At 45.2% G+C, this 13,142-nt stretch overlaps 1 protein-coding gene across 1 annotated transcript; it reads left to right on the top strand.

Annotated features, from left to right (window-relative positions):
* Positions 1 to 11,913, top strand: LOC121493680 (mitochondria localized glutamic acid rich protein). Its single transcript, XM_041759797.1, has 4 exons — positions 1 to 126; positions 4,674 to 4,777; positions 9,311 to 9,404; positions 11,154 to 11,913. The coding sequence occupies exons 1-4, from the start codon at positions 45 to 47 to the stop codon at positions 11,552 to 11,554; spliced, it is 681 nt and encodes a 226-aa protein (XP_041615731.1). The 5' UTR covers positions 1 to 44; the 3' UTR covers positions 11,555 to 11,913.
* The last annotated feature ends 1,229 nt before the right edge of the window (positions 11,914 to 13,142 follow it).

Below are 13,142 nucleotides of genomic sequence, written 5' to 3'. Positions count from 1 at the left end.
GCCCACGCGGCCCCGAGTGTGCAGCGCGGCGGGCGCGGGGCGCGATGTACCTCCGCAGGGCGGTCTCCCGGACGCTGGCGCTGCCCCTCAGGGCGCCCCCCGGGCCCGCGCCGCTGCGCAAGGACGGTGAGTGTCGCGCGGCCCTGGGACCCGCCGAGCGCGGCCGGGGCTGCGGGGGGCGGGGGGGCCGAGCCCCGGGGGGGGCGCCCCGAAGGTCGGGAAGACCTCGGAAGCAGGGAGCCTCTCCCGCGCCCTTCGGAATCCCGGCCGGGCTTCCCGGGTCCGAATCCTGACCCGGGGCAAGCGAGTTAACCTCAGTTTCCTCATCTCTGAGATGGGGACAGCAGTGGTGAGTCGGAAGGAGTCACCATGCGGTTAAAGCGCTTAGAAGGGCGCCTGGCTGACGGCTGCGTAGCTTAGCACCTCTATGAGGTTAGGGACCAGGGGCTGCAGCTGCCCGAGAGGGCGGCGGGGGACGCGCATCGTGGCCAGGAGGGCGAGGGGGTCCGCGGGCCGCACAGACGTTAGGGACCAGGCGCTGCAGCTGCGGGAGGGCGGAGGGCGGGGGGGGGGGGGACGCGCATCGCGGCCAGGAGGGCGAGGGACCCCGCGGGCCGCACAGACGTTAGGGACCAGGCGCTGCAGCTGCGGGAGGGCGGAGGGCGGGGGGGACGCGCATCGCGGCCAGGAGGGCGAGGGACCCCGCGGGCCGCACAGACGTTAGGGACCAGGCGTTGCAGCTGCGGGAGGGCGGAGGGCGGGGGGGACGCGCATCGCGGCCAGGAGGGCGAGGGACCCCGCGGGCCGCACAGACGTTAGGGACCAGGCGCTGCAGCTGCGGGAGGGCGGAGGGCGGAGGGCGGGGGGGGGGGGGACGCGCATCGCGGCCAGGAGGGCGAGGGACCCCGCGGGCCGCACAGACGTTAGGGACCAGGCGCTGCAGCTGCGGGAGGGCGGAGGGCGGCGGGGGGTGGGACGCGCATCGCGGCCAGGAGGGCGAGGGGCCCCGCGGGCCGCACAGACGTTAGGGATCAGGGGCTGCAGCTGCGGGAGGGCGGACGGCGGAGGGCGGCGGGGGCGGGGGGGGACGCGCATCGCGCCCAGGAGGGCGAGGGACCCCGCGGCCCCGCAGACGTCGGGTAAATGCCCCCGAGCGAGGGCAGCCGAGGCTCGTCCAGGGCTCGGGCAGCCGGGGCTCCACGGGCCTTCGAAGCCCCTTCCCTGGGGCTGCCCGGGAACCGGGAGCGGTCCCCCGTTCCAGCGGCTGGGCCCCGCCGTCCCCGGACCTGCCACCCCTCCACCTGGGGCTGCCAGGGAAGACGGGGTGCGCAGAGGTGTCCTAAGGGGCGGCCGCGGGGCGAGCTGAGGCTTCCGAGCTGAACCTCGAGGAGCGCGGGGGCGCCGGCTCTAGCGCCTGGAGCGCGGTGCGGCCCGCGGGTGCGAGCGCGCGTGTCCGCCCCCCGCCCCCCTCCGCCCCCCTCCACCCGGCCGCCCGCGGCTCTACCCTGGAGCCCCCCGGGACGCCGCCTGGGAAGGGCGCGCTCCTCCTGCGCGCTGCTCCCTTCCGGAGGCCCCGGGTGGTTTAGCCCAGAGCGTGCATCCGAGCCGAGAGAGACAGAGAGACAGAGACAGAGAGACAGAGACAGAGACAGAGACGGGGAGAGATAGAGAGAGACAGAGACAGAGAGACAGAGACACACAGAGAGAGATACATAGAGAGACAGAGAGACAGAGATATATATAGAGAGAGAGACAGAGAGATGGAGACAGAGATAGAAACAGACAGAGAGATAAAGAAAGACAGAGAGAGACACACACAGAGAGACCCAGAGAGAGAGAGACAGAGAGACAGAGACAGAGAAACACTCCTGCAGAAAATTCTGTGGACCTTTTTTCCCCTTTTCTTTTCACATTCATTAGGCCTGTGGTGGTGATGCTGGTGGTGGGCCAGAAGGAAGGTCTGTCCCGCTAGCTTTATTTTTCTCTTAAAACACCGGGAATAAGTTGCCTGGCAGGTCACAGAAGAAGGCATCTTCGTTTCCTTTGATCTTTGCGCGCAGTGAGTTAGAGCCAGGTTCTCGCAGGCGAAACAGGGAGAAGCGGTTGGTGCCGAACTGAACCCAGGCAGGTGACCAGGCGGTGGTGACTGGGGGGGGGGGGTGCGGAGAGAGGAGCGCCCGCCCCGACCGCCTGCACCGACCCCGACCTGGGAACCGGCCTGCACCCCCCCACCTGACCCGACCCGCCTGCGCCCCCTGCCCCGCACCCGCCCCGACCGCGGCCTGGGGACCCGCCTGCACCCACCCCCGACCTGGGGACCGGCCTGCATCCCCCACCTGACCCGACCGCGGCCTGGGGACCCGCCTGCACCCCCACCCCCACCCTCGTCAGGCGCAAACACACACACACACCCCTATTGTAACGACGGTTTCAGAGGATTTCTTTCCCAACTTGGGATAAGGGGAAAGTAGGTTAAAAATCCTAAATCGGTGGGTAGCAGTTCGGGCTGTGGCAGCACTGATCTGTCCCTAATCCTCGTCTGATTGTTTTTCCTCGTAGCCCTGATTTGTGTAAGTAGTTTAAGAACCATTATTTACTGCAAACCCGGCTTCAGTCAGGGACGTTCATTGACCTTTTTCCTGGTACTTTCTCTGTTGATGAGAAATAAAACTTTCAGTTTTATCGAAGGGCAAGATGTTAGCTGTGCCTGGTCAAATTGTGTTTTCTGTGTTTTGCTTTTAAAAAGATGACTTTTTAATGAGTAAAGAATTTGGGTTTGTAATCGATCATTTGGAAGGGATGCAAAAAGGCAAAATAGAAGTCACCTGTAATCCTAAGTGAAAGCCACCATCTACGTTCTAGTGTATATAATGCTCCAGACCTTTTTTCCTCTTGCATTTTATTCTTATGCACTTGGCTTCCACAAAGTGAGATAGCCCTGTATAGATTATTCTGCTATAGCTTTGCGTTTAATATATTGTAAATATTTTCTCATGTAAGTAAATATTCTTCTGCAAAATTTCAAATATCTAGTTCACATTATATGGATATGCTCAAATTAAACTAATTAATCTTTATTTTTCATTTCATTGCTCTTTTAAATAACAGACATAAGTGTATTTGTGTTTGTCTTTACCTAAATCTCTGATGAGTTTTTTATTGCTTCCTACTTAAAATAATCTTTTTGATATCTATGGCTGGTTGACAACTATGGAAGCTACATATTCCCTATTTAATAACAAATGTATTTTTAAACCAACAAAAGCCCCCCCCACACACACATACACACAAGTCAAAGCCATTACCTCTTATGCTGGTTTCTTTGGGTACATTTGTGGGGGAAAATATTTTTTTGCAAGAGACGGTCATTTGTATCCAAACTAAAAACACATACAAGAAATCTCTCTAGTATTGCTACTACAGTGCAAATGTCTTAATATTTGCCGTGTGCAAATCACAACTTCTTACTAATCCTCACACCCATAATCTGTGTCAGGCCACGTCCGATTTCTTTGCACTTTCCCCGTCACACGGCCCTCCTGCTCTTGCATGTACTGTGCCTTCTGCCTCCAGTGCAATTTCTCTTGCCTTATTTATCTGACAATGTCCTCTACTGTTCCTTCAAAACCCAGGTCACATCTCTTCAATTGTGACAGGTACCTTGAGCCAACTAGCTGAGATTTTTCACTGAATTTCCATGCTGTTGTTGCAACTTCTACTTACATCTGTTCCTGCATTCGTCCTACTGCATTGCAGTTATTTGTCTACAATTATTTGTCTGTAGCCTACTTGAGGCTAGGGACCCAGTATGTCTTGTTCACAGTTATATCCTTAATGATTCTAACATGCCAAGCACACAGGAGGTGCTCGGCTGTATTTAATGAATGAACAAATATATAAGTGCCTCTACTTTTTAATCTTTAAAATAAAGAATTTGAGCTGTATGAACTTTCAGTTATTTCTAGCTCTGAGTTTATCATCAAAATTTCACTTCCAGGGCATATGGTATAGGTAAGGTTTATATATTTAAATGTAATAATATAGCACTCTTATCTATTTCTATTAGTTTGTACAGAATTGTACTTCTATTTCAAACATGACCTTGTAACATTTGTCTTAAGCTTTTATCTACCCATATTTAGAGGCTTTTGCTAGAAAAAATAAGATTTCTGCCTACACTTGTATGTAGATTTATATATATAATGAATTTGTATTATAGATTTATAGAAATGTGTTGGGTTTCAACATGTTTTATTTAACATGTAAGTTTTAAGTATAAATATATTTAATTCACTTTTTGGAAAAATAATCGTTTCCATTGAATCCTGTGGTGGAGTACATACAGCAAGTGGATTTCTTTTGCATCTTGTTTGACTGTTAAAATTGTTCAGTGCTTTTGTCATTTCTCCTTACCCACGCCTGCACTCCTTCCAAGAAAAGCATGATGCTAAGCATGAAGGTGACAGGTTTCATGAGCACTTGTCAAATTAGATTGGGAAAATGTCAAATGGAATTATTACCCTACCTTGTAATACTGTATTCCCTTAAGCCAAAAGCGCTTGATGTTAATAGATTCTAGGTTCACTGAAGGGGAAACGTTTTTTAAGATATAATTATTTTAAATAGTTTTGCTTAAGTGGTGGAGCTAACTGCGTTTCAACTTGTTTTCCTAGCATCTCTTCGCTGGATGACGTCTAACAAATTGCCTGGACCATCTGGATCAAATATGATCTATTATCTGGTTGTAGGTGTCACAGTCAGTGCTGGTGGATATTATGTAAGTGTTTAAATAACCATAATGTTCAGGAATTCATATATTTTACAACGTATGGTAAAACTCAAAGCATTGCTAAAGTCAGGACATGGGATTAATTAAATATATGAGATTATGGAGATTTTTTTAAAGTATAAATCAACATTTCTTATACATCATACACTGCCAAGTATGGGTGACTTTCAGTAAAAATGATGTTATTATAGGGACGCCCAGGTGGCTCAGCGGCTGAGCGTCTGCCTTTGGCTCAGGGTGTGATCCTGGAGTCCTGGGATCGAGTCCTGCACGGGGCTTCCTGCATGGAGCCTGCTTCTCCCTCTGCCTGTGTCTCTGCCTCTCTTTCTCTCTGTGTCTCTCATGAATAAATAAATACAATCTTTTTTTTTAATTAATTTTTATTGGTGTTCAATTTACCAACATACAGAAAAACACCCAGTGCTCATCCCATCAAGTTACCACCTCAGTGCCCGTCACCCATTCCCCTCCAATACCCGCCCTCCTCCCCTTAACAATCTTAAAAAAAAAAAGATGTTATTCTAAATACTAATAACACTAGTTGACATTTGAGTATCCGTCTATCAAATGACAGACTTATGGCTCATTTAATGATTACACCAATTTTATTAGGTAGATACTATTATTAACATTTAACAAGAACTATTTGGAAAGATTAACTTAAATTAATAGACTATTTTTTTCTAGAGCATTTTACGTTTGCAGAAAAATGAGCAGAAAGTACAGAGTTTTCATACCTCCTCTCAGCACTCCCTCCATTAACAATCTTGTATCAGTGTGGTACATTTGTTACAACTGATGAATCAATATTTATACATTATTATTAACTAAAGTCTAAACATTAGTCTTGGTATTGTACATTCTATGGGTCTGGACAAATGTATAATGATATATCCATTATAGTATTGTACAGAATAGTTTTACTGCCCTAAAAATTCTGTGTTATATCTATTCATTCTTTCCTCCCTGAATCTTTTTATTGTCTTCATAGTTTTTATTAATTTTATATATCTTTATATACCTTCATTATTTTACAAAGGTAATATTAATCCATACATTTTTTTAAAAATTCAAAATATACATGGAAAATTAAAAGTGTTTTCTTCCCTGGTCCCTTTACCCACTCCTCCCAGGTAATCACTGCAACACAAAGCTTTTGGGATCCCTGGGTGGCTCAGTGGTTTAGCGCCTGCCTTCAGGCCAGGGCGTGATCCTGGGGTCCCGGGATCAAATCCCACATCGGGCTCCCTGCATGGAGACTGCTTCTCCCTCTGCCTGTGTCTCTACCTCTCTCTCTATGTCTCTCATGAATAGATACATAAAATCTTTTAAAAAAAAGCTTTTGATGACATAATTTTGAACTTAAAATGATGGAATATTTGCGCACTAAATAAGATGAGTCTATTGAATCATTCATCATTTTGTCATAAACTTTTTTTTAAAGATTTTTAAAATTTATTCATGAGAGCCACAAAGAGAGAGGCAGAGACGCAAGCAGAGGGAGAGGCAGGCTCCCCACAGGGACCCTGATGCGGGACTCGATCCCAGGACACTGGGGTCATGCCCTGAGCTGAAGGCAGGCATTCAACCACTGAGCCACCCAGTGGCCCCTCATCTATCAGCTTTCACTCATACCTAGATTTGTTTCTTCTACCATCTTTCAACTGCCCAGGGCTACTGTTGTTGGATGTAGGCCATTGAAGAAACAGAGTGGACTAAGCCTTGTGATTATATGGGAAGCTGGAAGATGGAATTTCATCTGGAACTAACTGTACCCATAATTATGTTTATTAGTGCCAGACATGAACCGCTCCAGTCCACGAATTCTTTCTCTATCGTAAACTGGAAGGTTGTAAACTGACTGAGCTTTTCAGTCCTTTCTAGCCTTGTTCTCTCACAGTGGAAGTGGAGGTTGGACAAGGTGATACTCTCCAAGTCCCTTTCCACCTCTAGGAATATGTATTTTTACTCTTGAATAGTGGAAGCCTTAATTCCTAAGAATCTTAGGCTTTTGTCAGCAGGAAATACAGAATACGAGGCACTTGAAAACCTGTATTCAAGTCCCCTTCCTTGTCCTATACTAAAATAAGTGCTGTCCTAGATTTATCTGAATTGAATCCACAGATGCTCACTAGCCAGTTTTTCATTTCCAAGTAAAATCTTTTACTACGAGGACATCCTAGAATCTGGGAGAGGCACAGGTCACGTCAATTTTTTGAGGGTCTGAGCTATTTGTGGGATATTTTAAATACTAACATTTCATAAATAATATAATGAAATAATATCATTATCATTATATTATATATTATTATTATTATATTATAATACAATAATGTAATATAAATAATATCATTTGGAAATAAATTCCAGAGTCTAGATTGGAGGCCTTCCAAAGGCCTCTTCTGGTAGGCCTTCTTTCCACCCTGCGTTTGACCATGTTAGATTTGGAAAAGGTAGGTTCTCTTGGCCACGGGGGTATGAATCAGTCTAATACCATCATCTCTTTGATTCTGTCTAAACTAGTCTTTCTTCTCACCTTGTGTTTTAGCCCCTTGAACAACAACAAAAAGGTAACATTCCTTGGGATGTCATTCATTGTTGGGCTGGTGATTTCAGGACTGTGAACCCCTACACGGGCTCAGCTCTGTGTACTGAGGACGGAGGGTGCCAAGTTAGCAGAGTGGCTTTATAAGCTATGAGGAGCTCCCACCCGACTAGAAGAGTAGTCCCTGCTCTTACTCAGAAACCATGACCATCACTCCTGCTGATCCTGTTTCCTCTGCCTGTTTCAAACCCCAATGGTTCACGTCAGAATTCACCAAACCCTGTGGGATTTGATAGGGCCACTTCCATATCACTTCCACCCTTGAGGTTATAGATTTTCCATTTCCACAGTCTAATTTTAACATGCTATCAAATGGTTTGTGATTTGCAAAGCATAATTTTTATTTATTTTTATTTTTTTAAAGATTTTATTTATTTATTTATTTATTTATTTATTTATTTATTTATTTATTTATGAGAGACACAGAGAGAGAGAGAGAGAGAGAGGCAGAGACACAGGCAGAGGGAGAAGCAGACTCCATGCAGGGAGCCCGATGTGGGACTCGATCCTGGGTCTCCAAGACTAGGCCCTGGGCTGAAGGCAGCACTAAACCGCTGAGCCACCCGGGCTGCCCACAAAGCATAATTTTTAATAGGTGCTTGGTCTTTCATTATGAGAAATTTTGAGAATACTATATACAAATATACAGATTCTGAAAATCTGTCATCCTACTACCGAGTGATAAATCACTACCAACGTTTCTTTAAAGCTGAGATAATACAAACAATATTATCTGACTAGTGGGATTTTCATTTTTGAAATATCATTGGCTAATATGAATACAGGCCAGAGACGACTACTTGAATATGAAATGAAAGGAAGCCTGCACATTGGCTCTATGCTTCAGATGGTGTTATTCCCAGTTCTATTTCTGAAAATAACCATGGTCAGGTCATAGTGCTGCTTTTAAGGAATAACACCAGCTTACATAAGGAGTCTTCATGAGGGTCTACAAATAAGCTATTTTGGAAGACTTTTTTCATACTTTTTATTGTGGGATGATCGAGTTTCACATGCAGTGATAAGAGCTCATACCGAGAGGATCTCATATCCTCTTTGCCTCATTTCCCCCCGTGATTAACGTTCCTGAAAGCTCCAATACAATATCACACCAGGAAATGGACGTGGATAAAAATCCATTGTCCTTATTCAGATTTTACCACTTTTACATGCACATTGTGTGTATATGTGTGTGTATTTAGTTCTGGGCAAGTCGGTCACATGGAGATTCGTGTATTCACCACCACTGTGAGGATACAGGCTCCCTCGTGTAGCCCTTTATAATTGCCCTCAGTCTCTTTTTGCCCCTCCCCTCCCTTCTTCCTGGCCCTCACCACTAATCCGTTCTCTAGTTCTATCACTTTCCACTGCAAGAATGCTACATAAATGGAATCATAAAGTACATAACCTTTTGAGACTGGCTTTTTCCCTTCAGCATACTTCCCTGGAGACTCATCCAAATGGTTATACCTGTATTGACAGCTCATTGCTTTCTAATCCTGAATACTGTTCCACGTGATGCGTGTACCAGTTTATTTAACCATTCACCTGCTGTTGGACACCCAGACAGATTCCTGCTTTTGGCTATTACAAATAAACAATCACGAACACTTGTATATGGGTTTTTGTGTGCACATCAGGCTCCATTTCTCGGGGATAAATGGCAAAATGTCTCTGCCTCTCTCTCTCCCTCTCCCTCTCTCTCTCTCTCTCTCTGTCTCTTATGAATAAGTAAATAAAATATTAAAATAAAAATAAAAATAAAGTGTTCTGTTTCATAGCGAACGTTCCAAAGGGGAAGCAGAAGAGTAGAGGGTGCGCATTGGTTTCTCTTCTTTGAATTGTAGATACCTTTGAATTTGGCCTGATGAATCCTTGAACTCCAGAATTAACCTTAAGCACACATTTGTTTTCAGACTTATAAGATGGTCACATCAGAGCACGCCAAACCCACGGAACATATAACAAATTTGAAAGAAAAAACCAAAGCAGAGTTACATCCACCGCAAGGTAAAGTGAATTTATTATTTTTTTCCCTTGAGGCACTGACTTCCATCACCCTAGCCTAGCAATGGAACACTATTGGTTTTTGGCTTCTTTACCAACTTGATAGAATGGCTCTGGGCGGGGAGTTCATTGAGAAAGGGAAAGCCCGACCAAAACCTAAAGAATATTGTTATGTTTTGGATGAGTGCATCAGATAAATGAGACGTTTTGTACTGCTGACCAGTGACTTTGAATTCTTTGTGTGGTGATGTTCCTTTTCCCCTACTCAGGCTTCCATTCATGCAGGCATAATTTTAGTATCTGTCTCTCTCAGCAGCTTCACCTTTCATTTCCCTCTTTTTTTTTTTTTTTTGAATCACAAAACTAATTTTCGTTTCAGTTTTGGGTGCCTACCCAAAGTACACTTGACATTAGGACAGTCAATCATGTCTTTTAAGTCCCTCAGGTGATCTGATTGATAAAATAGCAACTACTGGAACAGAAACTTTATATTTTCACTGTAATGTGTATTTTTTGCCTTAAACTGCTGCTTTAAATACTTTTTCTTCCGGGCAGCCCGGGTGGCTCAGCAGTTTAGCGCTGCCTTGGGTCCAGGACATGATCCTGGAGTCCCGGGATCAAGTCTCACATCGGGCTCCCTGCATGGAGCCTGCTTCTCCCTCTGCCTGGGTCTCTGCCTCTCTCTGTGTGTCTCTCTTTTTTTTCTCTGTGTGTCTTTCATTAATAAATAAAATCTTAAAAAAAAAAGCTACTTATGAGCCAGTTTTAGCCTTTTAGTCATGACAACAGTAAGAAATGGAATATCATCAATAAATACCACTGAATACGATTATGAGAAGGCTGATTGTAATAATAATGAAATAACAGCATTTCCATAGCACTTCTTTGTTACTGGGGTGGGGAGGGACAGAAGGGAGAAAGAATCCCAAGCAGACTCCCTGCTGAGAGCGGAACCCCACAGGGGCTGGATCTCCAGATCCTGAAATCATGACCTGAGCCAAACTCAAGAGTCGGGTATTTAACCTACAAGTGACCCAGGCGCCCTGCACTTTTGGTTTTAAACCAAAATGATAAAAAATGTATGATAAATCGTACACATTATTTTAATCAACCCTCACAGTAGCTCTGTGAGGTAGATATTATCAATATCCTCATTTTACAGATGATAAAACTGAGGTTGAGACAGGATTATCTTCACGTTCCTTGTATTAAAATAAATAATATTTATTAAAAAAATTTTTTAAGGTTTATCAGGTTCAAAGGGTTTATGAAAAAGCAGGTCCCCATTTTCCCTCCCAGAGGCAGGCAATAATACCAGCTTCTCCGTAGCCTCCTGGAGAGAGTCTTTGCAAATAAAAACCACCTGGGTGGGGATCCCTGGGGGGCTCAGCGGTTTGGCGCCTGCCTTTGGCCCAGGGTGCGGTCCTGGAGTCCCGGGATCGAGTCCCGTGTTGGGCTCCCTGCATGGAGCCTGCTTCTCCCTCCTACTGTGTCTGCCTCTCTCTCTATGTCTATCATGAATAAATAAATAAACCTTAAAAAAAAACCACCTGGGTATATCTTCCCTCCTCTTGCCCTAGCGCATATGGTGCCATACAATACACGTTGCTCCTTTTTTCACTTAAGAGGCCACCTTGAAGACCATGTCCTATCAGTACATACAGATTTGTCTCATTTTTAACAATGACTGTGCAGAGTTCCCCCGTATTCCCGTGCTGTTTAACACTTTGTTTAATGGACTAAATCTTAAAGGTGAAAAAGAGAACGTTTTGGGAGCTGAGAAAGCAGGTTCTGAAGTCCATGCAGTATCGTTAGTGGAAGTTCCGGAGGTGGATGCAGAAGACGGTCCGGATGCTGCAGGTGCAGCCCCAGAGGCCTCGGCCTGTGCAGGTGACACGGAGGCCGCTGCGCTTAGGGCCGAGGGTACAAAGGCAGCGCTGGGCTCGGGCCCTGAAATGCCCCCCGAGGGTCACAGTGCAGCTTCAGATGAAGCTGTTGCCAGAAGTCACGATAAAGAGACAGCAGAGGGGGAAAGCTTTGGTGGAAATGCTGAACTAGAAGAGAGTCCTCCGGTTGAATCCGAAGCCTGTGCAGGGGATGATTTACAGGAGGAAGCCCGCGCTGGTGCTGCCGCAGCCCCGGCCCAAGGCTGATCCCAGGCTGATTGACGCCTCAGCAGAAAAATGCCAGAGAGGGTCTGGTGGGTGCTTTTGTAGTTTCAGTAACCGTAGCTCTAAAACAGGCTTCTTTTCTAGAACGCTTTAATGTGCCTTGAAGATTTTTGGTGTCTACTGACAGATTTCAGGATTGAGAGACTTGAGATTTTGCACATCTGAATAGTTTCCTACTGAGATCATATTCGGAGATCAGAATATGCCGTTGGGGTAAAGAGCTTAAGGAATTCCATCTTTGCATTTGAGTTTTATGTTACAGGAATCGAGCTATCCATATAATCTGCATTCACTTTAATTTTGCTATTCCTGTACCTTACTTCAATGTATGTTAACCTAGATTCTCGAGTTTTGATTTGAACTCATTTAAATAAAATTGGAAAATCTTTAGTGCCTCTGTTTTTATTTGCTAATATTTATATGTATAAATAGTCTATAATATTAAAGATTATGTATAATATAATAAAATGTTATATTATGAATTGTAGATTACCGTACACACATATAGCTTCACATGAACAATCAAAGAAAACATATAATCTACAGAGAACTCTTAGTGGATGTCTTATGAAAGAAATATATTCATTAAAAACATAGGATGGGGGCAGCCCCGGTGGCGCAGCGGTTTGGCGCCGCCTGCAGCCCGGGGCATGATCCTGGAGACCCTGGATCGAGCCCCACGTCAGGCTCCCTGCATGGAGCCTGCTTCTCCCTCTGCCTGTGTCTCTGCCTCTCATTCTCTCTCTGTGTCTCTATAAATAAATAAATAAAATCTTTTTAAAAAAATAGGATGATGTGAAAAAAAAATCTACAGAGAACTCTGCATATAGCAATGTACATACCTGTTCTCCCATCTGTATTACGTGGGAGGCTGTGCCAACATTTTTCATTTCAGTTCAAACAATATTTAGTGAGGATTTATACTTTGTGCCAGGAATCATTCATTCGTTCACATATTCAACAAATCCTAAGTGAGCACCTGTAATGGACTAGGCACTGTTTTAAGTGCTGAGGTTAAAAAAAAAAAAAAGACAAAAATTCCTTCGCAGCTTATATTCTAGAAAATGATCAAATAATAAATAAGATACATAATAAAATTATATAGTATGCTAGATACTGATAGGTATTTTATTTTTAAAGATTTTTAAAATTTATTTATTTATGAGAGACACACAGAGAGGAAGAGAGGCAGAGACACAGGCAGAGAGAGAAGCAGGCTCCATGCAGGGAGCCTGATGTGGGACTCGATCCTGGATCTCCAGGATCACACCCTGAGCTGAAGGCAGTGAGCCACCCGGGCTGCCCCTGATAGGTATTTTAAAAGAAAAGCAGTGAAAGGGAAGGGGTTTATAAGTGTTGGTTGGGAGTGGAAGTTGTCATTTTAGATGGCATGGCCTGAGACAGCCTCACTAAGAAGCTGTCTAGTGAGTAAACACATGAAGGATGTACAGGAACCTAGTGGTGAAGACAAGAGGGGATAGAGGAAGAAGAGACATTCCAGATGAGGGAACCGAGAAGTGCAAAGGATCTGAAGCATGAACATGCTAGAGAATTTGAGGAATTGCAAGGT

This window comes from Vulpes lagopus, chromosome 6 (assembly GCF_018345385.1).
Source record: "Vulpes lagopus strain Blue_001 chromosome 6, ASM1834538v1, whole genome shotgun sequence".
NCBI lineage: Eukaryota > Metazoa > Chordata > Mammalia > Carnivora > Canidae > Vulpes > Vulpes lagopus.
Note: the sequence above shows the minus strand (reverse complement) of the source record. Positions and strands in the feature narration are given on the sequence as shown.

What these genes read in the sequence shown, in the direction of transcription:
- LOC121493680 (XM_041759797.1), top strand. Translation starts at nt 45, where the DNA reads ATGTACCTCCGCAGGGCGGTCTCCCGGACGCTGGCGCTGCCCCTCAGG. An exon ending in CGCGCCGCTGCGCAAGGACG is followed by an intron (nt 127 to 4,673) that starts GTGAGTGTCGCG and finishes TTGTTTTCCTAG; the next exon opens with CATCTCTTCGCTGGATGACG. An exon ending in TCAGTGCTGGTGGATATTAT is followed by an intron (nt 4,778 to 9,310) that starts GTAAGTGTTTAA and finishes ATTTGTTTTCAG; the next exon opens with ACTTATAAGATGGTCACATC.